Source organism: Cebus imitator, unplaced genomic scaffold, assembly GCF_001604975.1.
Source record: "Cebus imitator isolate Cc_AM_T3 unplaced genomic scaffold, Cebus_imitator-1.0 Scaffold239, whole genome shotgun sequence".
Classification (NCBI taxonomy): Eukaryota; Metazoa; Chordata; class Mammalia; order Primates; family Cebidae; genus Cebus; species Cebus imitator.
In genome coordinates this window covers 1,686,880-1,711,806 of record NW_016107554.1, presented here as the reverse complement: position 1 = coordinate 1,711,806, position 24,927 = coordinate 1,686,880, and the positions used below count along the sequence as shown (strand labels likewise).

General features: G+C 34.9%; 1 protein-coding gene across 3 annotated transcripts; it reads left to right on the top strand.

Moving 5' to 3' along the window:
* The first annotated feature begins 22 nt into the window (after positions 1-22).
* On the top strand, positions 23-24,364 carry AZI2 (5-azacytidine induced 2). Of its 3 annotated transcripts, XM_017498254.1 has the most exons (9): positions 23-569; positions 7,990-8,075; positions 8,860-9,080; positions 10,715-10,837; positions 11,302-11,401; positions 12,445-12,593; positions 15,829-15,887; positions 21,331-21,449; positions 23,795-24,364. In XM_017498254.1, the coding sequence occupies exons 3-9, from the start codon at positions 8,865-8,867 to the stop codon at positions 24,205-24,207; spliced, it is 1,179 nt and encodes a 392-aa protein (XP_017353743.1). In that variant the 5' UTR covers positions 23-569; positions 7,990-8,075; positions 8,860-8,864; the 3' UTR covers positions 24,208-24,364. The 3 variants fall into 3 exon arrangements, with proteins under 3 accessions (XP_017353743.1, XP_017353741.1, XP_017353742.1); XM_017498252.1 differs by lacking the exon at positions 7,990-8,075; XM_017498253.2 differs by lacking the exons at positions 23-569; positions 7,990-8,075 and adding an exon at positions 662-957.
* The last annotated feature ends 563 nt before the right edge of the window (positions 24,365-24,927 follow it).

The following is a 24,927-nucleotide window of genomic DNA, read 5'->3' as shown; positions in this document are numbered from 1 at the left end:
CCCCGTCTCGTCTCGCCGCGGAGACTCACGGGACGTGTAGTACACCGCGCTGCCACTCCTGCACTTCCCCACCCCCACGACCGAACCAAGCTTCAGGAACGCCCTCCCAGCTAGCTCCTTCGGGCCTGACTTCCGGTTTCTCGCGCCGCCCTGGCGCTGAGCCCGCCGACAGCGGTAGCCCCTTTTCCGGCTGAGAGCTGATCCATCCTTTCAGTCAGTAGCTGCAGCGCTTCCCCTCCTTCCGGCCCGTGCTGGTCCCGACGACGGGCCGGGGTCTCGCGCACGTATTGCTGGGTAACGGGCCTTCTCCCGCGTCTGCCGGGCTCCTCCAGTCTCCTCTCGCCCCTCCTTCCAGAACGTCCAGGGCTCCTGCCGAGTCAGAAAACATGGGATTCCCTCCGCGGCGCACCCCGAGCAGCTCCCTTCGCTGTGGAAGCGGCGGTGTCTTCGAAGAAACCGGAAGCCCGTGGTGACCCCTGGCGACCCGGTTTGTTTTCGGTCCGTTTCCAAACACTAAGGAATCGAAACTCGGCGGCCTTGGGGGCGGCCCTACGTAGCCTGGCTTCTGGGTGAGTGACTCGCCAGGGCCGGGCGGAGGATAGGGATGCGGGCAGTGCCATGGCCAACCTCCGCTGCTGGTCGGATGAGACACGTCATTTTTCTCACTCCCTCCCGCGCCCCCTACTTTGACTAGGGAGCGGCCCACTCTTGGTCATCCCTTTCTTTCCCCTGTTACCCCCACACCCCAGCTGTCCAGGCCTTTCTTGGTTATTCACGTTTCTTAGCTAATTGCTCCTTTTCTTTCCGTACTCTGACTTACTGGGGCGCCTTCGGTTTTTTTTCATTCATTGGGACTACATCTGTATCGGAGAGAAGAGGGACATGTGTCTAGGACGGTACTCCCTGTGCATCTGAGTAGTGAATATCGACCCCCTGCACTTGATCGAGGGCTAACAGGTATTCGTCGTTTCTCCAATGTCTAGCTTGTATACAGTACTCAGTACAGCCTTCAGCTATTTGTTGAGCAACTACTGCTACGTGCAAGGTAGGCGAACACCCACTACACACAAGAAACCCCGGTACTCGAAAGCTACAAAATACCCACGAAAACTCCCATACAAATCAAACCTTCAGTTGCTCCCGGACATAATGCAAATTTGTTAAGGGGATCAAGGATAGACATACCAGGATTAAAATTGACCCTTGCTCTTTAAGTATAGAAGACATTTTTGTTTTCAGTTTGGAATTTCAAATTGGGTTGAGCAAGATCTCAAGGCACAATTTCGTTTCTCTAAAAATGCCTTATCTCATTGCCCAGTCTTGTGATCATTCCATCGCCTGTAAATTGAGAGCAATGCCTCCTTTACAGGATATTTACAAAATTTTAATGTGATATTGTTTGTAAGCGAGACATCATATGCAAATAGAAGGTTTTAGTGTTAAAGAGACAACATAACTTAATGAGAAATGACGCTGGATTAGGTCAGAACACCAGTACCTGAATGCAGATTTTTCCACACTTGACAGTGAGGCTAAACTACTTCCTCATTTTCCTTATCTCAGAAATGGGGGTAATACATACTCTAAGGCACCAAAGCATAGTTTCTAAGAGTTATGCCGGTTCTGGAGTCAGCTGCCTGATTTTCATTTCTGGCTCCTCTACTTTCTAATGTTCTTATGTCTCAGTTTCTCCACCTGTAATATGAGGAGATTCTTTACAACCTCAGAGGTGTTACATGGATTTACTGAATCCTTATGAAGAACAAATAAGATCCTTTCTCTGAAAGGTAGCACACTGCTTGGTGTACCATAAACACTTGGCTACAATTACCCATGCAGGTCCTTGTCCTGATTATTAAGTAAAATGATGAAGTTTTTTTTATAATCCGTGAAGTAATAGAACCAATCTTTTTTTCTTTTTTACTGAACTTATATTCAGAATCCAAGTATAGTTGTCTTATCACTGTTAGAAAATAATTATCAGTAACACCAGTAACTTTGAATGTATGGTAGGTGCCCAGTTGCATTAGAGATATTACTGTATGAAAGGAATGAAAAGTAGACTTCTCTTCATACCTGTGCTAATTCTGGAAGAGTCCTGTGTTTCCGTGGCAATGCCAACTCATTTCTAGACTAACGCAGTTTGTTGGATAACTCAGTGAGGGTCATAAAAATTAAGTTGGAGTTTTTCTTCTTATTGTATATCTAATGCTGAGTACATTTTTGGACAGTTATTGAATTACAGGGCATTTTATTGCAAATGTACACAGACTAAGCAATGATATCTTTAAAAGAGGTACTTGATGACCCTTCTTTATAAACTATTGAGGCTATTTCTGCCCTTCTTTGATTACAGACAGAGAAAGAGAAGTAAGCATTGGTCTGTTCATCTTCATAAGCCTTAATCCTTGCTCCATAGTATTTTGACTGATTGTACGAAATAGGTATGGGAATATCCTAGCTTTTCAGAGGTAGAAAGGTGAGGAAAATTCTAAATATGATTTACTTCAAGAGGCCATATAGAATACGGAACCTACCATATAGCCCTTAATTCAAACTTCAGTTATGTCGCATACTGCTGGTGTGAATATTGGCAGTTTACCTCGCCTCTTTGAGCCTCAGTTTCCTCATTTATCGTGGTGCCAATACCTTTCTAGCCAAATTTGGTGTGGACTTGAGATAATGTGTGTACTCTACCTTTTAGGCAGTTCCTGGCATAAATGTGAATTCCCTTCTCTCTGTTTAGGTTGCCATTATTCTGTATTCATATTAAACTTTTGCCTTCACAGTTTAGTAAGGTGGCATCTTAGTGATGCAGTCTAACCCTGTCATTCTACAGATGGAAAAATTTCGATCTGGAGAGGTAAAGTGAACTAAACTATAATCAGGGTAGTAAATCCTAGCCTAGAATCTGTGTTTCTGAATCCTGGGCAAGTGTTCTTTTTGACATAGTTATTCCTTGTCCATATTCTTTTTAGGATAACCACAATCCCTTTTGTATTGCCTCTCCAAATGTTGTATTAAGAGCATTGACTTAGAAGACAGCTTATTTGGGTTCGCATCTCAGCTTTGCCACTGACTAGTTGTGTAGCTGTAGGTAAGGTGTTTAACTTTCTAAGACTTCGTTCATAACTTTGGATAATAGTACTTAGCTAAGTGGTAGAAAAACGCATGTGAAAGCGTTAATGACTAGCATATGTTAAGTGATCAATAAATGGCAGATATAAAGATGATGAAATGTGATAGGATAATCATATTTATTCCTAGAAGACCAGTCTGATATCAGCAGATACGTTTTCTAGTATCCCAAACCTTGATATATGTAGCATATGAACAACTGAAAGTTCTCTCAGTGTTGATTGCAATGATGAAGGCTAAAATTTAAGATCCTCCAAAATAATTTTAATAGATAATGTTTAAATCTTGTTTTTTCCTGTTTCTCCCCAAGCTCCAGGTACTGCTGTTCTCATTTCTACCTACTTTATCTGACAAATCGTGCCCTTTCTCCATTATTATTCTTGGGAATTTCATTGTTCTCAAAAATAATTGTCAACAGCGTTTACCTCAGCCTTTTTAATTCTCTTTTTATATTTAAGCAAACCTTTAAAGGGAAACAAAATTTAACTGCCAAATATATGAAATATTTGCATGACTACATACAGATATATTTTTCTGTAAACATGTTTTATTTAATCCCCTATTATATTGTGATGAGATGATGAATGTGAAATTACTTTCTGTAATATTAAAAGTAAAATCTTAATGCAAAAGTTAAAGGGTGTTTACTAATTCATAACATAGAACTGACCATGCCCACAAATGTTCAAGGGTAGTAATGAAAACATAGGTTTATTATTTTAAGAAAATTTAAATTGTGATAACAAAACTAGACATAATGTTAAGTGTCTCCAAATGTTAAATGGTATAACTAGCTTGGTCTAGTTTGTCAAACAGAATAATAGCCAGTTACACTATTACCATTTATCTAGAAAATCAGAATTCATGGGCCAACTGATTTATATACACACACACAGCCATTTCATCGCAACTAAAATGTATAAAACTGAATCTTTATTATGAGGCAGATTACCACAGCTCCCTTTACTTCTCTGTAGAAATACGTTTTATGAAGGATGCTTGCATAACAATAAAACCAAAGGCTACACATTGCCTGCTTGGTTATTTTGCTAACAGTTTTCCTTTCATTATATTAATAAATATAATGGGCTATCTGCCTTGTATTGTTTCGTTTTTAAGATCTCACTTTCCCTGGCCCTGTAGCTTTTACTCTCCAGAAGTCTGGTTTGTACAGACTAATGCGATAAGTATTAATATTCTCATACTTGTGATTTCATATTTATTTTTGCAGGGATAGAAATTAAAATTTTAATTATCCATTTTATATCAAATTTAAATGACAGTTATTTTAGAACTTAATAAAAGTTGATACATAACTGTGATGCTAGCAGATGGTATGCTTTAATATGTGGCTATTTCTTAACATAACTTTTAGGACAGATAAGCAATTTGATGCTGCTTTTCAGCATATTCTAAGTAATGTTTATAGTATAGAATAACGGTATAAAATGAAAAAATCTTTTTATGCCATTGTTTTCTTACAGAGACAACATATATGCAACTTTTGATTTACAAATACAATGGCAACAGATATCAATAGGTAAACCAGTCTGACTACTCATATGGTCTTAAAAATGACCGGCCATCATATTGTATAAAATGTGACATTATTGGCTGGGCACTATGTCTTATGCCTGTAATCCGAGCACTTTGGGAGGCAGAAAAGGATGATGATACAAGGTCGGGATATCGAGACCATCCTGGCCAACATGGTGAAACCCCGTCTGTATTAAAAATTAAAAAAGGCCGGGCGCGGTGGCTCAAGCCTGTAATCCCAGCACTTTGGGAGGCCGAGGCGGGTGGATCACGAGGTCAAGAGATCGAGACCATCCTGGTCAACATGGTGAAACCCCATCTCTATTAAAAATACAAAAAATTAGCTGGGCATGGTGGTGCGTGCCTGTAATCCCAGCTACTCAGGAGGCTGAGGCAGGAGAATTGCCTGAACCCAGGAGGCGGAGGTTGCGGTGAGCCGAGATCGCGCCATTGCACTCCAGCCTGGGTAACATGAGTGAAACTCCGTCTCAAAGAAAAAAAAAAAAAAAACAAAAAAAGTAGCTTGGTATAGTGGTGCGCACCTGTAGTCCCAACTACTCGGGAGGCTGAGGCAGGAGAATCGCTTGAACCCAGGAGGCGGAGGTTGCCATGATCCAAGATCACGCCACTGCACTCCAGCCTGGAGACAGACTGGGACTCTGTCTCAAAAAAAAAAAAAAAAAAAAAAAAAAAAAAAAAAAAGTTACATTATTATATCAGTATACCTCCTTCCATGTAAAGTACTTTTGTAAGCCTTCTAAAGGGTTCCTGGTTTTGTAGGAGTGTAAGGTTTTGTGAAAGATTCATTAGGGAGGGGAAAATATTAATAGCTCAGGCTCTAAAATCCAAGTCCTGTTTCATACTAATTATGTGATCCTGGCTGAGCTTCATTACCTTTCCAGGTCCCAGTTTTCTCATCTGTGAGATGAGTTTGATAAGATTTTGTACCTCATAGGACAGTCTTCAGAATTAAATGGGATAATGTTTGTAAACATTTAGCATAATGCTAAATAGTTCATCTGGTTGTGAATTTTTTAAAAAATCAACACATGTAAGTATTCATACCCTTTAATCATGTGCAAGTCTATTTTTAAAAAAATCAACAGAATAAGCACCAAAATCCATAGTGTCTCTATCAGGAAGGACCATCTCAGTTTGTCTCCATTCTGTTTTTTTAATCTCATCTCCTGCCACTCCCCTTCTCAACCTCTCTCCCCGCACTTAGATCTCTGAACTTGTTCCCTCTGCTGGAAGTTAGCAAACTCTAAAGGTGTAAGTACAATACAATGAGAATAACCATCCTCTTCATTTAAAGGTACAGTATTAAGAGACATTTGCTCTTTTGTGGTATCTTCTGTGAAAACCACTTCTCCTCATCCCTCAGACCTTCCATAGCAGTTTGTATTGTTTCAAATATATTGCCTACCTTTATGGTATAATAATAATTTTTCTGCATAACTCTGTCTCTCACTCTGGGTTTTCCTTGCTGTGTAAATGATTGTTTCATGATAAAAATGAACAAATAAATCACAGCTGAGCTAATTAGAACTTTGTGTAAAACAAAAGTGCATGAACCTTGATTCTTAAAATACACAAACCGCAGGATATCTGTTTTTGACTTTGTAGGGCAGTTTATGTTATTTATTGTTTTCAGCTGTCTTTAGAAAAAATACATATCAAATAAATCCTGCCCATTGGGTGATTATTAAATTATTTAAGTCAAATGTCTAGTATGGGCACAATTTTACCTCTCCTTAAACTAGACTGTATTCTACCACTTACCTAGCCATCTATGCTTATTTTACTTCTACTTTTAAGGGGTGTGTGTGTAAGAGTCTTATATGAAGATATATATGCATACTTTGAATTTGCAACATGAGAATAACCTGTACTTTTCTTCTGAAAGGAAATAAGGAGAGTTTCAGCTAGCAAGAGCATGACTGAAATGATGTTTGCTCTTATTAAGAGACTGAAAAGTAAACTCTTTTAGAGGAAAAAAATTTAAACTCTTTGTTATTAGGAGAAAATGCAGCTTGCATCAGAAGCAGCATGAATTAATTATGATTCTGAGTATCTGCCACTTTTTTGGTATACTGTAGGTAGCATAGTCTATTCTTGTTCTTGGACTTTATTGAAAAACTGGGAAAGATTGTACCTTAACAGTGGAGTTGTCTTGTATGGTTAGAAAACGTTAAATTGGTGTTGGTGAAGATTGACTAGAAGGCAGGTTTCACCTACTCAAGACTTATAGTATACATATTTGTTTTTATCTGCCTTTCATGCAATCCTAGATACAAATTGCCTAGATGCTGCCAACTCTTGCTTTAGTTGACAACGATTGGAAGTTTTTAATTGTACAATTAGAAAAGCAAAATACTAACCTTTTGTTGGTATTCGTGTGGTTTGAAATAAGGCAAAAGGAATGTTACAGGCAGTAGTTGGCACAAGAAGAGAGATTAGACATTTTGGAAGAAAGTAGGCATAGTGAAACATGGGTTTGAAATATGGCTATAATTAAATTGCCTGTGTTTATATCTCAACTCTCCACTTATTTTTTTTATTTTTTATTTTTTTTGGTTTTATTTTGGAGACGGAGGCTTGCCCTGTCACCCAGGCTGGAGTGCAGTGGCACAATCTCAGCTCACTGTAACCTACCCCTCCTGGGTTCAAGCAGTTCTCCTGCTTCAGCCTCCCAAGTAGCTGGGACTACAGGCGTGCACCACCACGTCCAGCTAACGTTTTGTATCTTTAGTAGCGTTGGGGTTTCAGTTTCACTGTGTTGGCCAGGATGGTCTGGAACTCCTGACCTCATGATCTGCCCACCTCAGCCTCCCAAAGTGCTGGGATTACAGGTGTGAGCCACTGTGCCCAGCCCTATGTTACTTTGGAAAAAGTACTTAAATTCCTCCTACCTCAGTTTCTTCATCTAATGTTCTTGAACAATGACTGATATTAGTAGCCAAATTTTATTTCAAGCAAGGGATAGTTTAAAAACTCACTTTCTAGGAATAATTACTGACCTAAGATACATGACATTCAGTTGATAATCTTTATTTAGAATGCTGTATCTAGTGTTTCATTTTAAACTAAAAAGTATTTTAAAGAACTTTTTAGGTTCTCCTCTATGATCTGAAGTCCCTCTTACCCTGTTTTTCCCAGGAGGTCTTAAAAGGTTTTAGCCACAGTTTCTCCTTCCATCATGTTTTTCAGGAACATAACTCCCAGAAAATTAATGCTGAACCTAACAGCAAAAGTAGATGTACAGAGCAAGTCAATTTTCATTAAATAATGAGGGTAACTAGCTTCTTCTCTTAGGTTTTAGAGTCAGAGTTTGATTTGAATCCTACTCTACTCACTCTTCATTCAGCAATTAATATTTATTGAGCAACTTCTACACAGTGGTGAGTTGGGGACACAGTGATGAGCAAAACAGACATAGCCTCTGCCCTCACAGAGCTTAACATTCTTCTAGATTTAACTGGGCCAATTCAACGTTCTAAGACCTACCTATAAAACATAGATTATACCTACATCATAGAATTGTTTAGATGATTAAAAGAGATAATATTATAAGAATGTAGTGCATGATAGTGGGACATAATGGACACTCAAATGTTAATTTATTTGTCTTCTATTCTGAATATACAACAAACATAACCAATTACTGGTATGGAAAGAATATAGTAGAGTATGCATTCATATTTCCATAATATTAATATGTTGTAATGAATTATACTCAGAATTTTTGAAAATTTATAAATTGAAAAGCTATAAAACTTGCTATAATAGGTCTAAGTGGAAATGTTAAGGGAAGAAATATTTGGGGATAAAGTATTTTTAAAAATTTTGACTGTTTTAATGGAAAGTGATATTTCAGACTTTTATAGAATGTACTAATAATTATGGTTTTAAATTCTTCATAGATATTATCTTATTTCATATTCTTAAGAATCTATGAAGTATTTGTTATTATTTATAATACTTTATAAATAAGGAAACTGAGGCATAGAGGTTAAGCAACTTGCCCAAAGTCAGACAGACACTAAATGGTAGAGTTTAGAATACAACCCAGACAGTCTGGTTTTTAAACGTTGTTCTAGTATTTACATTATTCTAACTATAACTTTTTTTCCTTTTCACTTATTCAGTGAGACATTTGTCATTCATATTTTTTCTTTTAAACAGCTGTCATGGATGCACTGGTAGAAGATGATATCTGCATTCTGAATCATGAAAAAGCCCATAAGAGAGATACAGTGGCTCCAGTTTCGATATATTCAGGAGATGAATCTGTTGCTTCTCATTTTGCTCTTGTCACTGCATATGAAGACATCAAAAAACGACTTAAGGATTCAGAGAAAGAGAACTCTTTGTTAAAGAAAAGAATAAGATTTTTGGAAGAAAAGGTAATCTTACCTTTTACCTTCATTGTGTTTTGTGACATAAGGGATAATTCAAAATATTTGCAATTTTGAATACTTTTTGTCTTCTCTTCCATGGTTGTGGGCATTATACTTACCATCCTGTGTTTCACATACCATGTACTTGATGAATATTTATAGTAGAGGATTTAACAACTTGGAGTTGCAGTCCAAATATTTTCCTTTCTTTTTCAGGTTTACTTACCATTGTAGCTGTATATATTTTATTCAGAATTTTCAAATCGGGGCCAAAAAAAAAAAAAATGATATACCAACAAAGGAAATTAAGTGTCAAAGGAGGAAGCTTCTGGAACATTGTTCCAGTAGGTTTAATATCTTTACCAGGGCTGAAATCTTTACCTCAGTATTCTTTGTCTTTTATTCTTTAACAGATGTAATAGGAATAATGCTTTTAACTGATGAATTAATATTTTCTGTTTACCTTTCCCTGTATGATTGTGACATACCTAACTGCTATAGAATATGTAAGTAAGGTAGCTGATTCAATATGAAGCACCAATCTACTTGGCTTTATGTATGGGGAATCTTCTTTAGTTATCCTTTTATTTTTGAGTTTTAAAGTTTTAACTTAGTTTATATTTTTTCAGCTCAGATCAGAGCATTTTTATTCTACAAAGAGCAGCTACCACCAAGGGTAAAGAATGAGTGGTCCTGTGTAATGGAAATTAATTATCCAAGGAAATGAATTATGCTATATAAAAAAACTTGAAGATGGGGCTTGGTAGAGTTTGATTCATTTTGGTGGGAAATAAGAGGAAAGGAGTCAGTTGTAAAAATAATTCCTTTGTATTCATATGAATTATTTTTACTTTAATGTTGATTATGTAAATTTGTAGGATACAGTGAGAGAAGGTGACATTTTGGAGCTCATAACTTTGTTTTAAAGTTTAATAGAAAAATGGGTTTTATGTATAGTTAACATTGGAAATATTTCTGTACTTTGGACCAACAATCCTGTTAGTTCTTATTCTCTAATATAAAGGATTTAATGAATTAGCACACACATTTATTTCTTAAAAAGTCAAGTATGCCTTGGCTGGGTGCGGTGGCTCACGCCTGTAATCCGAGCACTTTGGGAGGCCGAGACAGGTGGATTGCCTGAGGTCAGAAGTCCGAGACCAGACTGGCCAATGTGGTGAAACCCCATCTCTACTAAAAATACAAAAATTACCAGGGCATGGTGGTGTGCACCTGTAATGCCAGCTGCTCGGAAGGCTGAAGCAGGACAATTGCTTGAATCTGGGAGGCAGAGGTTGCAGTGATCTGAGACCACCCCATTGCACATTATCATAACTACCTGATTCATTTTCCCACCAAAATTTATCAGGTAGTTGTAATTTAATATTATAAAACAGATACCATGAATTATAAAATACTGTTATGTAAAAGCATAGAAAGCTCAAAAAATATTCTGTACATTTTTGCTTTCTTAATCAGTAAAGATTAATTGTGTGGAAATGAAATACTCACCGAATGAATCCAGGCTTTATCCCTGTACTACTACGATTGAAGTAAGATATGGAGCCATCAGAACACTGACTTATTTTTTATCTGGAGAATACTCTCTTAAGCTTTCTCTTCTAATTTCATATCATTAGCTAATAGCTCGATTTGATGAAGAAACAAGTTCTGTGGGACGAGAACAAGTAAATAAGGCCTATCATGCATATCGAGAGGTTTGCATTGATAGAGATAATTTGAAGAGCAAACTGGACAAAATGGTAAGTTGGTTTGAAAATAATTACATGTATATTTTGGAAATGAATTTTCTCCTTCAAGAAGTTTAAAATCAGAAGTAAGTTAAATATTTATGTTTAGTAATTAAAATTTTATATACATGTTCAAGACAAAATGGAAATTTTAATAATATTTTAACTTATTTCTATATAAAGTATTTAGTATGTAATGATGTTTAGGACTTAAATACATCTAACACCACTGACTTATTTTGAAAAATGATGACATGGTCAATTTAGTCTTTTTTTTTTTTTTTTTTTAGCCAGTCAATAATAATGTCCTAAATTGGAAAAAGAATAAAAGAAATTACTGAGAAACTGAGTTCATTTTCTCACCTTGCTTTTAAAGACAAGAATGAGTTTTTTTTTTTTCCTACCTGAAAATTACATTATAATACCAACCTGTAGATTTTATTGAATGTAATTTGGCATTTTCTCTATTTAAATAGAATAAAGACAACTCTGAATCTTTGAAAGTATTGAATGAACAGCTACAATCTAAAGAAGTAGAACTCCTCCAGCTGAGGACAGAGGTGGAAACTCAGCAGGGTATGCCAGTTACTTGTTATAAATATTCTAACAGAATTTATATATTTTTCCATTTATTTGTAACATTGATTAACAATTTTCTGTACTCACATGCTAGGACCTTATTTTTTTTAATTTTTATGTTTATGTTAATTTCTCTATTCTACCTTCACATATATCAACTTCCTTTAATTTTTTCCTTACCTATATATTGCACTTTCCTTAGAGAAAATGTGATGGTTTTTATTCAGGACTAGTTTGTGATGAAGTAGAGGAAGAGAGGAGTAGAAGCCCAGATGCAAGAAGCAGAAGTCAAAACATCTAGCCCACTGGTTGTCCTGGCCTCTCTTTCTTACCCAACATCTTGCCCACAGTTAAACACACTGCTGTGGAGTCATTACAATTTCTTTTTCTTACTGAAGGTTGTTAAAAGGTGCAGATGAAATATTGAGGGAGAAAGTTAGATCTGGGGCTTATGGATAAATAGCCTGTTCCCATGAATATTCTGAGGCAAGCTAAAGAGTGGGCCTCTGAGAGACTTTGATAGAAGATTGAGATACAGTCTCTTAGCGTAGCTGGTTGGGGCTTTTGGCAGCAAGAGAGACTGAGGTACTAATTAAGGAATAAAGCAGTAGCCAGTTGTATTGAGTTTCTGCAGTGGAATGTTTAAGGATAAAATTGTTTTGACATCATGTTCTGGGCTCATTGGTCAAACTTCATACTCTGAGAGAACTAGATGGAATGATTAGCTGAGCCTCAGTTTATTATTTTTGTCACTGTCTTAACCTTGACGTTGCAGAATATTAATCTGTCTGCAATTTTAGTATATGCTTGATTTTAGGATAGTTGTCTTTAGAAATTCTAAAACAAGATTCCTAGATTTCTTATTCTCCTTAGCATAGATCTTTGAAAGTATTAATAATTACTGTTTTTTAAAACCTATTGATGGTATATGTTTAATGTTAGTTTTTCTATTATCTAGATTTTACCAGAATAACCTTTTTAAGAATTGCAATCAGTGTAGAAGGAAAAGATAACAGTTTCAATGTCCATCCTTTTTGTAGTGATGAGGAATTTAAATCCACCTTCATCAAACTGGGAGGTGGAAAAGTTGAGCTGTGACCTGAAGATCCATGGTTTAGAACAAGAGTTGGAACTGATGAAGAAAGAATGTAGCGATCTCAAAGTAGAACTACAGAAAGCCAAACAAACGGTATTACAGAATTATTAAATTGAGAAATTCAGTATTCTTTGTGCATCATATGTAGGATTTATAACTAAGTAGGTGTTAAACTATAGAGTTAACATAAATTGTAATTACTTAGAGAATATTCTAGTCCTTGAAAAAAATATGTTTATCTACCTCTTTAAGCATTTCTGCTAAAATCTGACATGCCATATACTTTTAGTCTGTTCCAAAACTATACAATTTGGTTTTTTAAAAGGTTGATTTTTAATAAGCTTGTTAGTTTATTATAACTGTTCTTTCAGACTCCCTTTCCTTCGTTTTCCTTATTTTTTTCTCTGTAAAGTTTAAAGAGAACTCAGGTTTTAAGTCTTATTTTATTTTACTTAATAATTTCATTAATTTAGATATAAGGGACAACTCGATTTTTGGAATTAAAAAAACACGACCAACAAAGAAAAGGTAACAGAGCTTACTTATTATCAGAACACTAATACTTTTGGGGCATCTTTAACTACCAGCAAATAGCTGAGAATTCAAGAATTGGAAAAAATAACAAAAACCTACCAACTTGCTGGAGTGTGGTTGGCCTGAAGTCATCCACTAAAAGAAGCTGCCTCTTAGATCCTTACCAAGAGTCTGTGTGCCCAATATTTTACATCAGGTTCTAAAAAGCTTGGACCTATATTTTCAGATGTCATGACAGAGCTGAGATTAAAAGAAGAGATGATAAAGAAGCAGGGAAGTGTGAGAGCAATACACCAAATGCAGATTTTAAATAGTTATTACAAGAAATTGAAAAGCTTAGTAGTCTGGAGCAAATAGCCATTTTATGCATTTACGTATTTCAACTAAGGTATATAATTGTTTCTCCACTCAGCCATTTTGCCTACCAAAGCATTTTAACACTATTGAGGAATTGTGTTTCTTATTCCTTGTCCCTTTGGGATGCCACCACTTGAAAGGGGAACTCCATCCCCTACTTCCCGACTACTTGGCAGATTCTGCCCTGAATCTCAAGTGTTCTTAGATGGAGCTGATGTGTCTTTCTTCTGTAATATAGTTTTTATGAGAGGTGGCCACTCGATAAGAATGAGCCAGATACTGAGAATAATAGAGCAGTCTGCCTAGTCCTTGACCAAATGAATTCCTCTGAACTGGGCAATGAGAACTCACTTTAGCGCCTCCATTCCTGATAAAAGGGAAACACTACAAAAATTACTGTCAACTCTTGTTAGAGCCAAGTGTTTTTTTTCCTACTTGACATATAAAGTTAATTTTCCAGGTTTGAACTTGTGGCCCCACAGCACAATTCCTTCAGAGACTCAGCGTCCTGTTCCATAGCTCAGTTGCCATCACCACTGAGAAGCCTCTTTTCAAAGGACATGCTTACAAGAAAAGATCTGCACCTTGAAGTTCTGAATTCTAATTGCCAGAATTTATATTCTATTTGAAAAGAAATAATTTGATAGCTTTTATACATAATGGATAGTTTGTTGTACTGTAGGAAGCAGTACCATGAAATCGAAAACTTAGCTCATGGTTGTGGTGTTGCTTATTAGCTGTAACATTAGGGACACCATTTTACTACTTAGAAGTTGTTTTCTATAAAATAGACATTAAATACCTTTTTTCATGAAGGTTAAATTACAGTATGTAAAGTAGTTAGCATAGTGACCGATATATAGTATGTTCAGTAAGTAAATGCTTTTTTAAAAAACTTGATGAGAGTAATCTAGAAGGGCAGTGCCTTTAGGTTTTTATGTGTATTGAAATTTCTGTTCTTAATATGTTAGTCACTCTTTTCCACTAGATGGTGCTAGGGAATAAATTTGCTTTTAGTTTAAATTCATCTATCATAAGTGACCAAATTCGTAGCCATGGGTCTCTCCTTATATAAAACTCCCACATCACATGGCACTAGCTGGTGAACAGATCCATTACCACCTTTAGGACATGGCAGATCAATTACTAGCCAAGAAAAGAGTCTTTAAATACTAGATACAGTCCCTATGAGTTTACTGCTGATGTACATTAGAGTGTGAATTGTTAGATAGTAGCTGGAAAAACATTTTTCCACTCCAACTGTCAAATTTTCTTGTATTATTGGCTTTAAAAACGAGGAAGGTTTTCAATGAACATAGATGCCTAAGTATATACTAATTTTTTAAAAAAATTTTAATTGGTGATACAAAGATACTAAAAGTGATCTGATGATCAGGTTCTTTCTTTTCCTGTAAGGAACGGAAAAAAACAAGGTCCAAGGATACGTGTCTTGTTAGTAGTCAAACCTCCCCTGACCTGTGGGCCGTTCTGTTTCCCCTCTCCATAGGGCTCCCTAAGATTTAACTTAACTGTTAAGAGTATCAAAATCAGAGATCCAGAAAGGTTTTAACTCCTGTAAGATGAGGCATTTTTCACATTTTACTCTCAAGTTCAGAATACTCATGAAGTGCTTATGTTGCTTTTTAATGTTTCACTGTAAAATATGTAATTTAGATTGTATTGGTAAGAAATCATAAAATTACATTTTGTATTCTGAGCTTATACTGGCCCCTTCTGCCAGTAGAATTAGTACCTGTGATAATCATTTTTATTTGTTACAAACCTTTATATGAGAATGCATTGCAAATAAGTGTTACAGAGTTGTCTTGAACATATTAAGTCCATTTAAAAATATCTTCTGAAGATTCTTTGTCATATCTGCAACCTAAATAAACTACTAAAACTTGAAAGTATCTAGGGACTTTATATTGTCCTTGCCAGGTCATTTTTAATCCATGTGGAAGGAGGAAATGTATGCTGATGTTTTAAAACAGTAACCTGTTAAAATTCTGGTATGTTTTTGGTAATAGCACAAAAAAGTAAAATACCAAAAAACTTCCATTTTCCCATAGATTTCATTCAGCTGTACCATAAATAGACAGAAATTTGGTAATACTTTTTTTAATATAGACTTCACATTGGTGTCTTTAGAAATATATTGTAAGATTACAAGTTCTTTTACAAAACGAGAGCAATTTTATTTTTTTAAAGAAAATTAAAGCATTAATACTTTAAACCATTGGAAGTGATTTAGGGATATTTGTTATAGATTGAAGGTATTTTATTAAAATTGAGTATAAAATCTAATTTTATGCTCTACCATTATAGATATATTCTGTCAAACCTGAAATATGTCTCTGGTAATAAAGAACTGAGACTAAATAAAATGTAAAAGTTACAACTTTTAAAACTTCTTTTTTTTTAAAACAAATGGCAGGATCCACATCAGGAAGACAATCTGAAGAGCAGAGATCTCCAAAAACTAAGCATTTCAAGGTATGACCATTCTTCAGCATTAAAATAATACATTATCCTTTTCCATAAATCACTTTGTGTAGGTCCTTAGATTTCTTTTATGATTTAACCTTAAAATGCATGGATGTTGTTTTGATACTGAATGTAACCTCTGATCACAATATATTTATAAAACAAAATGTAATTGTTACGTAACAACAGCTTTGAATTTAAGTAGTGGAAAAATGGGATGCCTTAAACTCTGAATATTCAGTAGTATTTTAGGGAGCTAGTTATGTGAAAGTATTCTGTAATACTTAATTTGTACCTAGAAGAATTATTTGTTATGTATATACAATAACATTCCTTTTACTTAAGGGTGTACTTGCCAGTGTTAGTCTTTGGGATAGAATGAAATTTTTTTTTTTTTTTTTCTTGTTTTTTTGAGACAGGGTCTCTGTAGCACAGCCTGGAGTGCAGTGGCACAATCATGGGATAGCATGAATTTTGAGGACTCTTCCCTCTTCACATAAGAATAGAAGTAGCCATCAGAGTTTACATACTTTTCCAACCCATTTTCCTCAAATACATATCATTTTTACTTAAGTAACTTCAGTTCTATGTTTTAAGTTATCTAATAATTGTTGTTTCTACTATGTTAAGATAGCCTCTCTACATTGTTACCCTCCATCCAATAAAAATACTGATCTGACTTCATTGATTGATCATTTGGCTTCCAAAGTTTACTGACTGAAGTAAATAATGTGAATCATGTCACGCCAGTTCCTATCAAAAACCTGCTTGAGAGAAATGATCAATTAGGAAAAACAATTTGAGGAAATGACATATAGCTACTCTTCTAGATCAGGGGTTGACAGACTTTTTCTATAAAGTGCCAGCAGTAACTGTTTTATTAGACTGTGTGAGCTGGCAGTACAATCTCTGTTGAAGTTATTTAACTCTGCCATTTGAACAGTACTTCAGTTATGCCTTTGAATTTTATCTAAGTTTACCAAAAGGAAACTTGTTTTTTTGAAAAGTGTGTGTGATATAGTGTCCATGTAAACTATTTCTTAAAATTATCTTCTTTGTCAGTTACCTTCTCCTGTCAACCTAGGTTTCCCCTTATTTTTCTGTATTTGTCATTTTTATAAGCCACTTCAAATCAGTTTAGAAAGAAGTAGACAATGAATAAATATAATCAAAAGAGATCAAATACAGGGGCTATATAAATAGTACAGAAGTATGTGCTATAGAATGGAATTTCTGCTTTCATTCATGGGTAATTGCATAATTTGGATCACATACACTAAGAATTTCTTGAAAACCTGACTCCCCACCAAAATACCTGTTTGAAGGCATCAGATAACTAACAAAATATTGAAGAATCTCTGTACCAGGATTTGGGGAAAGTTGAAGTCCCAAGGAGATGATTCCGCTTTCAAGGCTGCAAAGCTCTAATTATGGTTCCAGAGTGTGTAGCTTCAGTTCTTTAAAGCTCAGTATCAATTCAGAGGACAGTTTTTAGAAAGAATTGCCATAAATTCAAGTTTAAAAGTTACTTTGTGTTAAAGCCATACTAGCATTATGTATGTAAAGAATTGTGTAATTAGAGCATGTCCCAGTGGCTCTCTTAGTACTCAGATACACTTGTGTTTTTTTGCAAATTGGTTTGCATTTGTATCACATAGATAATGTGAAGTGCAAAACTGATTAGGTTTCTCATTTTGGTTATATACTGGAAAACTTAGAACCAAATTTGTGGTCTACTGTTGGTAAACTTTTATCATGCATTTTTATGTTAGCCTCATTCTGCACTGCATTGTTTTGTTTTGTATTTTTCACATCATTTCCATCTATTTCCAGTTTATGTTCTTGTGTTTTGTTAATCTTTTTAAGTTATATCATCCACTTTTAAGAGGAAGAATTCAGATGACAGATTAGTTTACTATATTGGAAAAAGTACATAGGGATATTTCCATAAAACCATTAACTAAAGGTTTGGATATATTTAAGGAATATTTTTCAGTTATTTGGATAACTTCCTTTTTTGGAACTCGCTTTTTTTGTATTTCCTCTATCATATTGCCAGGCAAATGAGGTAGTATACTGTTTCCCTACGACAGAGTGAACCTTTTAATTACTGGAGGCCTTTTATTCGATACTCATTGTATAAAACATCATCTAACAGTAATAGCCTTGTCAGAAATTTAAACAGTGTCCTGCCAAGTGTACTGTTTTGATTTTGGCTTTAGGTTGATGACTTCAATTTTTAAACCAAATGTAGGTGTAGAGTCACTGTACTTCTTTTACTCATCAACTGTAAACCTACATTGTGGAACTATATTACCGATGACTTCCTAAAATGTAAATTTCCAGGTTTAGAAAATGCAGATTAGGTTAGTGTTTTTCAAGCTCTTCTGTGTTTTTTTAGTGACACAAACTTTTATCAGTTATGATAAGCATTTAAAAAACATGGAATAAGTCAGACTAGAATATGCCAATCAGAACCAGAGTGCATTACACACAATAAGGGTAAGTATGGTTTCTTATAACTTATTTTCTTTGGGTTGCAGTGTAAAATGATTCTTGCTGAGCTTTGCAATAAAAAATGAAAGCCACTTGTTTGGCGGGGAACCACAGTTGTCAGAATACACACTTTAAGTCTGTAACTCTTGGATAAGAATATCTCATAGTTTAATTTTACCATAGTGATGGGGAATGTGATAGTTCAGTAAATTTTCAAAGGCTAAAGAAAAATATGTATGGTTGAAGTAGAAACTCAAGTGGATTATTCTCATACAAGCAATATTTATTTCTGTATTAAAGAGTTCCATGTGTAGTGTCAACTAAGAAAACTGGGCTTTTAGCGGTTATACTTTGTAAGCAGGACATGTAGCCTCTTCTGCAGTTGTAGGCAAGCCGGTTTCATTACATTTAAAAGTCAGAGATGTGAGAAGACTGTGTTGGCAGTCAGCATATTGTAGGTGCCTGGTAATTGATGAGGATATGAAAAATGCTACTCCAAAAGGTCATTAGACCGGATAAGTGAAAGACAGCTTTGAACAGCAACATGTCAGACTGGAGTATACTTTTCAGCCCATTTCCTCCTGTGTAAAATGAGGTTACCCACTTTACCAAGTTGGTGTGAGAATGTGGGTGAAGTGCCTAGTATATAATAAGTGCTCAACCATCATTATTTGCGCTTCATCTGTTTTTTTAGAGTTCTCATTTGAGAAGCTTCAGTGTTATATTTCAATATTTGAAGTCGTTGTATAAGTTCTTTATAGATAACATATAGCATTTTGCTTATGTGGCATTTAAAGCAAAACGTAACTGAAGTTCATAGTCTCGGGAAACTGAGGTAAGGATAGAAGGGTAACAATCTATACTTTGTCTTCCAAACACCTAGATAAGAGGTTTAATTGGAAGCCTATTGAAATTTGAGGGATGACAACTTGCCTTTTCCAATATCATTTAAATAATGGTTAAACATTTTGTTCAAGTAGATAGAATTTTAAATAAATTTTACATACTTTGAAGATTATAGCACTTTAATATTAACTGTAAAGTGGGAAACACTAACTGCAGTTACTTTGTTATCCACAAGAGGGAGAGCTATACTTAGTAATAATTTTACATTTGTCTGTAGATTTAAATTCGGGTGACACTAAGAGCAAAAAACAAGAAGACTAAATGTGTATTAAACTCAGTGACCTAGTTTTTAACCTAAGTTTTAAGCAGTCTTCATTAAATTGAACTGAAAATTGTATATTAGGCACTGTAAACACCATTATTAGAATTCTTTCTCTTATTTTCCATGCCTAGTTGTCTTGAATGATTAGATATGCTTGGTATTTTAGTACTCGAAACTGTCTTGAGTGTTTGCTCTTGTTTTCTCTTAAACAGGCACTGATTTATTGTCTCACACCCGTAATAAACTATTTTTAAGCTGTATTATTCATACCATGACTATCTGCATGAATTAGCACATGTACAGTGTTTACACTTACTGCTATATAATGTGAGTAACTCTTCGGAAAGCATATGAATGCCCAGAATTATACCAAGAAACCAACAACTCCCTTCACACTTAAGACAGGTTCCTATGTGAAACATTCATTGTAGCAAACATCTCAGATGTTTTCTGGTGAAGTAGACATGGTTAATTTTTGTGAAATAATTATTTGACACCTGTTAAAAACCTGCAAAAAACCCTATGATTTCTGATACACTACTACTTAACAAATGATGTTTACAACAGACTAAAACAAGCAGATTTTTCTTAAAAGCAGCGTAAAGTTCATTGACAAAAAGAGGTATTTAACCTTACTATAATTCAAAATAATATTTTATATATTAAATATTTAATTTATGTATGATTTAATTTAATTATATTTAATATATTAAATATAATCTATGTTACTTATGTAATTTGAGATATTAGATTTCAAGAATATTATCCTTTTGAAGTTTAAGTGTTTATGGTAACACAAAAATTGAAGCATGAGGTGACATATGTTTGTGTAGTTTGATTTCTGTTCTACTAACATTACAGTAATATCTCTAAGGGGTAATAATGATTTTTCTACTTCTGTAAGATTATTTGTTGTTACATTTAATATTTTGTGATATTCCTGTACAACAAAATGAGAATATATGCTGAACGTTTTAATTCACTTAGTTGGCAATTAAGAAGCAAAAAAAGAAAATCCTCATTGTCCAAATATGAATGTTTTATGGAAAACAAAATCTATAAAAATGAGGTTTAAAATAATTATAAATTCATAGATAATTGAGGTAAAATACTTTTAATTATAAAAATAGGGGAGGGATTTTTGAAGTTTCTATTTCTGTTTCATATAATCCTCCCTCTCTCGCTGCTTTTTCCTTACCAGGAAATCATCTGGCTCTTCATGTCTTATGCTGTCATGTCACATTGGTTTAGAACCAACATTATGAGACAGCCCAGTCAAACATAAAGAATGTAATGCATGAAACCTAAATTTTATTTTAATGTGGACTTGAATATGGATTCAAATAGTTGATATATCATTTCAATTCACAGTGTCAAAGCAATCAAAAGATAAATACAAATAATCCATATTTGAATGAATGTAACTTTATGCAAATAACATATTCCTTACTACTTACTAATTAATAGCTGCACATTACAGCCTAAAATAAAATTGCAGTTCTGAGAATAGACCCTGCAAGAATCTCTCATCAGTTACAATATTTATTTTTATTATACCATTTAATATAATACAGTTAATTGCTACATATCAGAGGGACAGTGTTATTCTTTCAAGATCTTTTCACTTATTAATGCTCTAGTTAAATATCTTTCAATTGTTTTATTTAATTTACATCATCTGAAAACTAATTGGAGCAGAAATTTGATCTGCATATTTCTAAAGTTATTCCTTTTTGTCTATAAAAAGAATGACGAGTATTAACTTATTGTAAAAATCCTTTATTTCAGTGATAATATGCAGCATGCATACTGGGAACTGAAGAGAGAAATGTCTAATTTACATCTGGTGACTCAAGTACAAGCTGAGCTACTAAGAAAACTGAAAACCCCAACTGCAATCAAGAAAGGCAAGTCACTGTTTACCGGAAACCACTGATTCCAGCCAAACTGCCTGAAGAGCAACTAGCTGTCGTATCTTATCAAAATCTCATCAAATGAGAGATTGATAAGCCAAAGTATATATAGTATGTTTGCAGCCTACCCATTCTCTGCTTCGGCTTCAGCCTCATACTGGTCAACTTCACACATAAAGGTGTTGCTGATGTGTTTTTTCTTTAGTACTGTATTCTTTTCCCCTTGTGGCTTTTCTCAGCCAAGTGTTGCTTATGTGTATAAGGCTGAGGTGTTAAGTTTGCTCTAGTTGACCTTTTACCACAGCTACTTCATATATTGAAAAAAAAAAAAAGGACACCAAAAGCAAATATTCATTCCAGTGCTACAGAATACACCAAAGAGCTAGCTAATTTCAGGTTGTTTGTTTTGAAAAAGAAAGCAAACTTTGATTCATTATTTGTTTTTTTTGCATTTCTTACAAGCTTTTCTTTCCATAAAGGATATAGCTGATTAAACAAAAACTAGGTGTTCTCCCTTCATGCCCTTCAACCAAACAAAAATTTTCATTGCTTTGCCTTTCATATTTAACTGCTTGACTGATTGAACTTTTTGAGTTTTGTGTTAACTAGTAGTAGCTACTTTTGCCAAAGCTATTTTTAGAGAAAAATCAGTACATTTGTACCTAGTATTACGTAACAGGTATATTTCTGAAAAGTTGGGTGATATAAATTTGAATGCCCTAAAATGTACTTTTTAAAAATGAGATAGAACTTTTTATAAAAAATAATCACCATCTAGTTTAAAATTACTTATTTGTATTTCACATTGTCTTAAAGAGCGCACAACAGGGTTGCGTCATAAATAGTTCTCAGGAGTGTTTATTAGTGAGGAAAAGTGTTACATTTTGGAAAGGAAAATTGAATTTGGAACTCCTTGTCATTTTTAGAGAGTTGGTTACATATAAATCAGGGAAAACAATATGGGGTTTTAGCAAACATACCTTAATTTATGGTTCACTTTGTCCTTGAGTTTTCCACTGGTCAGAGTTACATGTGAGACTGTAGGTTGATGGTGCAAATAAGATCTCTCTTTAAAGGAACTCACAGAATATTTCTGCATTGAGTTTTCAATCTAGCTTTGTTTGCCTGAATAATAAAGGAGCAGTGCTCTTTTCATACTTGGACATAGCTCATCCTTGTGTTCCTTCCTGGCTGACTAATACTTGTTAGTGCTTTGGAACATAAGTTTTCTAGCACATTTCCTATGACAGTGGTAGGCTAAAGGTCACCACTCCTTACCACAGAACTCATTGCTTTGAGGAGTACAGAAATGAGACAAGATCACCTTTCTCCTGACTTTTGTGTCACCTTTTCTCCAAAGCCAAACACTGTACTTCCGGTTCTCCTCCATCCCTATCCACCCTCCCAGGAAAAATAATGAGCTTATTTTATAATGTCGTTCAATTTGTTTCTTCTAAAACTACATGAAGTCAAGCGTAGTTACACTTTGCCATGCTTCTTGAGGTAAGGATAAACTTACTTTTCCACACTGATAGTTTGAGCTGGAGGGAGAGGAGAAGCCTGTATTACCAATGTGCTGGCTGTGGTGAAATAATAGCTTTTAAGTAGTCTTTCTAGGCCATTGCATTTGTACAAACCTTTCTTTTGGCCTTTTTTTTTAAACTTTACCTATATTGTGACCACAGCAGCATTAACATTTGCTATTTATGTTTTACAAGAAACAAGATTTTACAAACTTACTTAAACTGCTTTATCCACAAAAGCCTTTGATATATAAAAACTTCATTTGGATCTCACCAATTCAAAATTAATTATTTCTGAAAAATTTACTTTTGGACTGCCTATGGACAAAGAGTTTGACTAAGCAAAGGAATGTTATATTTAACTAAAAAAATGCTAAAACTTGAGAACTGTCTTAGTCCCCAGAACCATCTGCAACCCTTCTCCAGCCACAGTAAGAGCCAGGAACAGGATCTTTCTTTGTATTTTAGCTGTATTAGTTTCCAACTTTTAAAAATACGTAGGTCTTCCATCTTTTAAAAGCTCTATGGCATAGGTGGGTTAGGAATTCTGTATCCATTCTGCAGGCAAGGAAAGAGACATCAGGGGCATCTAAGAGACAAATATCTAAAGTCACAGTCAGTAAATTGGTGATCCAGGATTAAAACTCAGATCATCTGTCATTTATCTCCTAGTCACAGTGCCTCAATGATCACACTAACTTGGAAATGTTAATTTCATAACCAGTTTTAGAATTCAGCCAAATTGGTGACGTGTTATAGAATTATATGATCACAAATGCCACGAAAACTGACACTTAGTCTGTGTTTTCTTTTTAGCCTGTGCCCCTGTAGGATGCAGTGACGATCTTGGAAAAGACAGCACAAAACTGCACTTGATGAATTTTACTGCAACATACACAAGACATCCCCCTCTCTCACCAAATGGCAAAGCTCTTTGTCATACTGCATCTTCCCCTTTACTAGGAGATATAAAGATTTTATCAGAGAAAGCAATCCTCCAGTCATGGACAGATAATGAGAGATCCATTCCTAATGATGGTACGTGCTTTCAGGAACACAGTTCTTATGGCAGAAATTCTCTGGAAGACAATTCCTGGGTATTTCCAAGCCCTCCTAAATCAAGTGAGACAGCATTTGGAGAAACTAAAAGTAAAACTTTGCCTTTATCCAACCTTCCACCACTGCATTACCTGGATCAACATAATCAAAACTGCCTTTATAAGAATTAATTTGGAAGAGATTCATGATTTTGACCATGAGGACACTTATCTCTTTCAGTGGTTCTCCCAACATTTAAGGAACTGAAAGGGGATTTTGATTAAAATTTTGCAGAGTTCTTCAGTATCTATATTTGAACATATTGTACAAGATGTACAAAACCAACATCTTTTGTACAAGATGTACAAAAAAACCAACTTGGTTTTCCAGTATGAAGGGGCACCCTCTAGCTCTGTATTCTAAGAATCCAAAATATGCTACACTATACTAATTAATAAGTAAACTTAAGATGTTTAAAAAAAAAGAGAACTCTCCTTTCGATAACAACTGTAAAATTTTGCCTCTCAAATAAAAGAATGGCATTGGAGATTTTAGATGTGGTTTTACAAAGTGTGTGAAATGTCTATCTGTTCATAAAAATAAAAGGAAACTGTATGTTGCTTCAAATTGCATAATGGAACAAATGGCAATACGAATAGGTTACTTTTCTGTTGTTACAATGCATAAAGATGGAAAATATAATGAAATAAAAGCTTCTTAGGTTATACCACCTTTATATGCTACTGTGTTTCAACGTTTAAGATTTAAAGTGATTTCTTAGTGTTTTGTTGGTAAAATTTTAGAATTGCAGTTTGAATTCCAAGACGTGAAATAACCTAATCATTGAAGCCAACTTTGTCCGGGTACATTCCGTTAAGTCCTAACTGAAAAAAAAAAAAAATTATGATGAA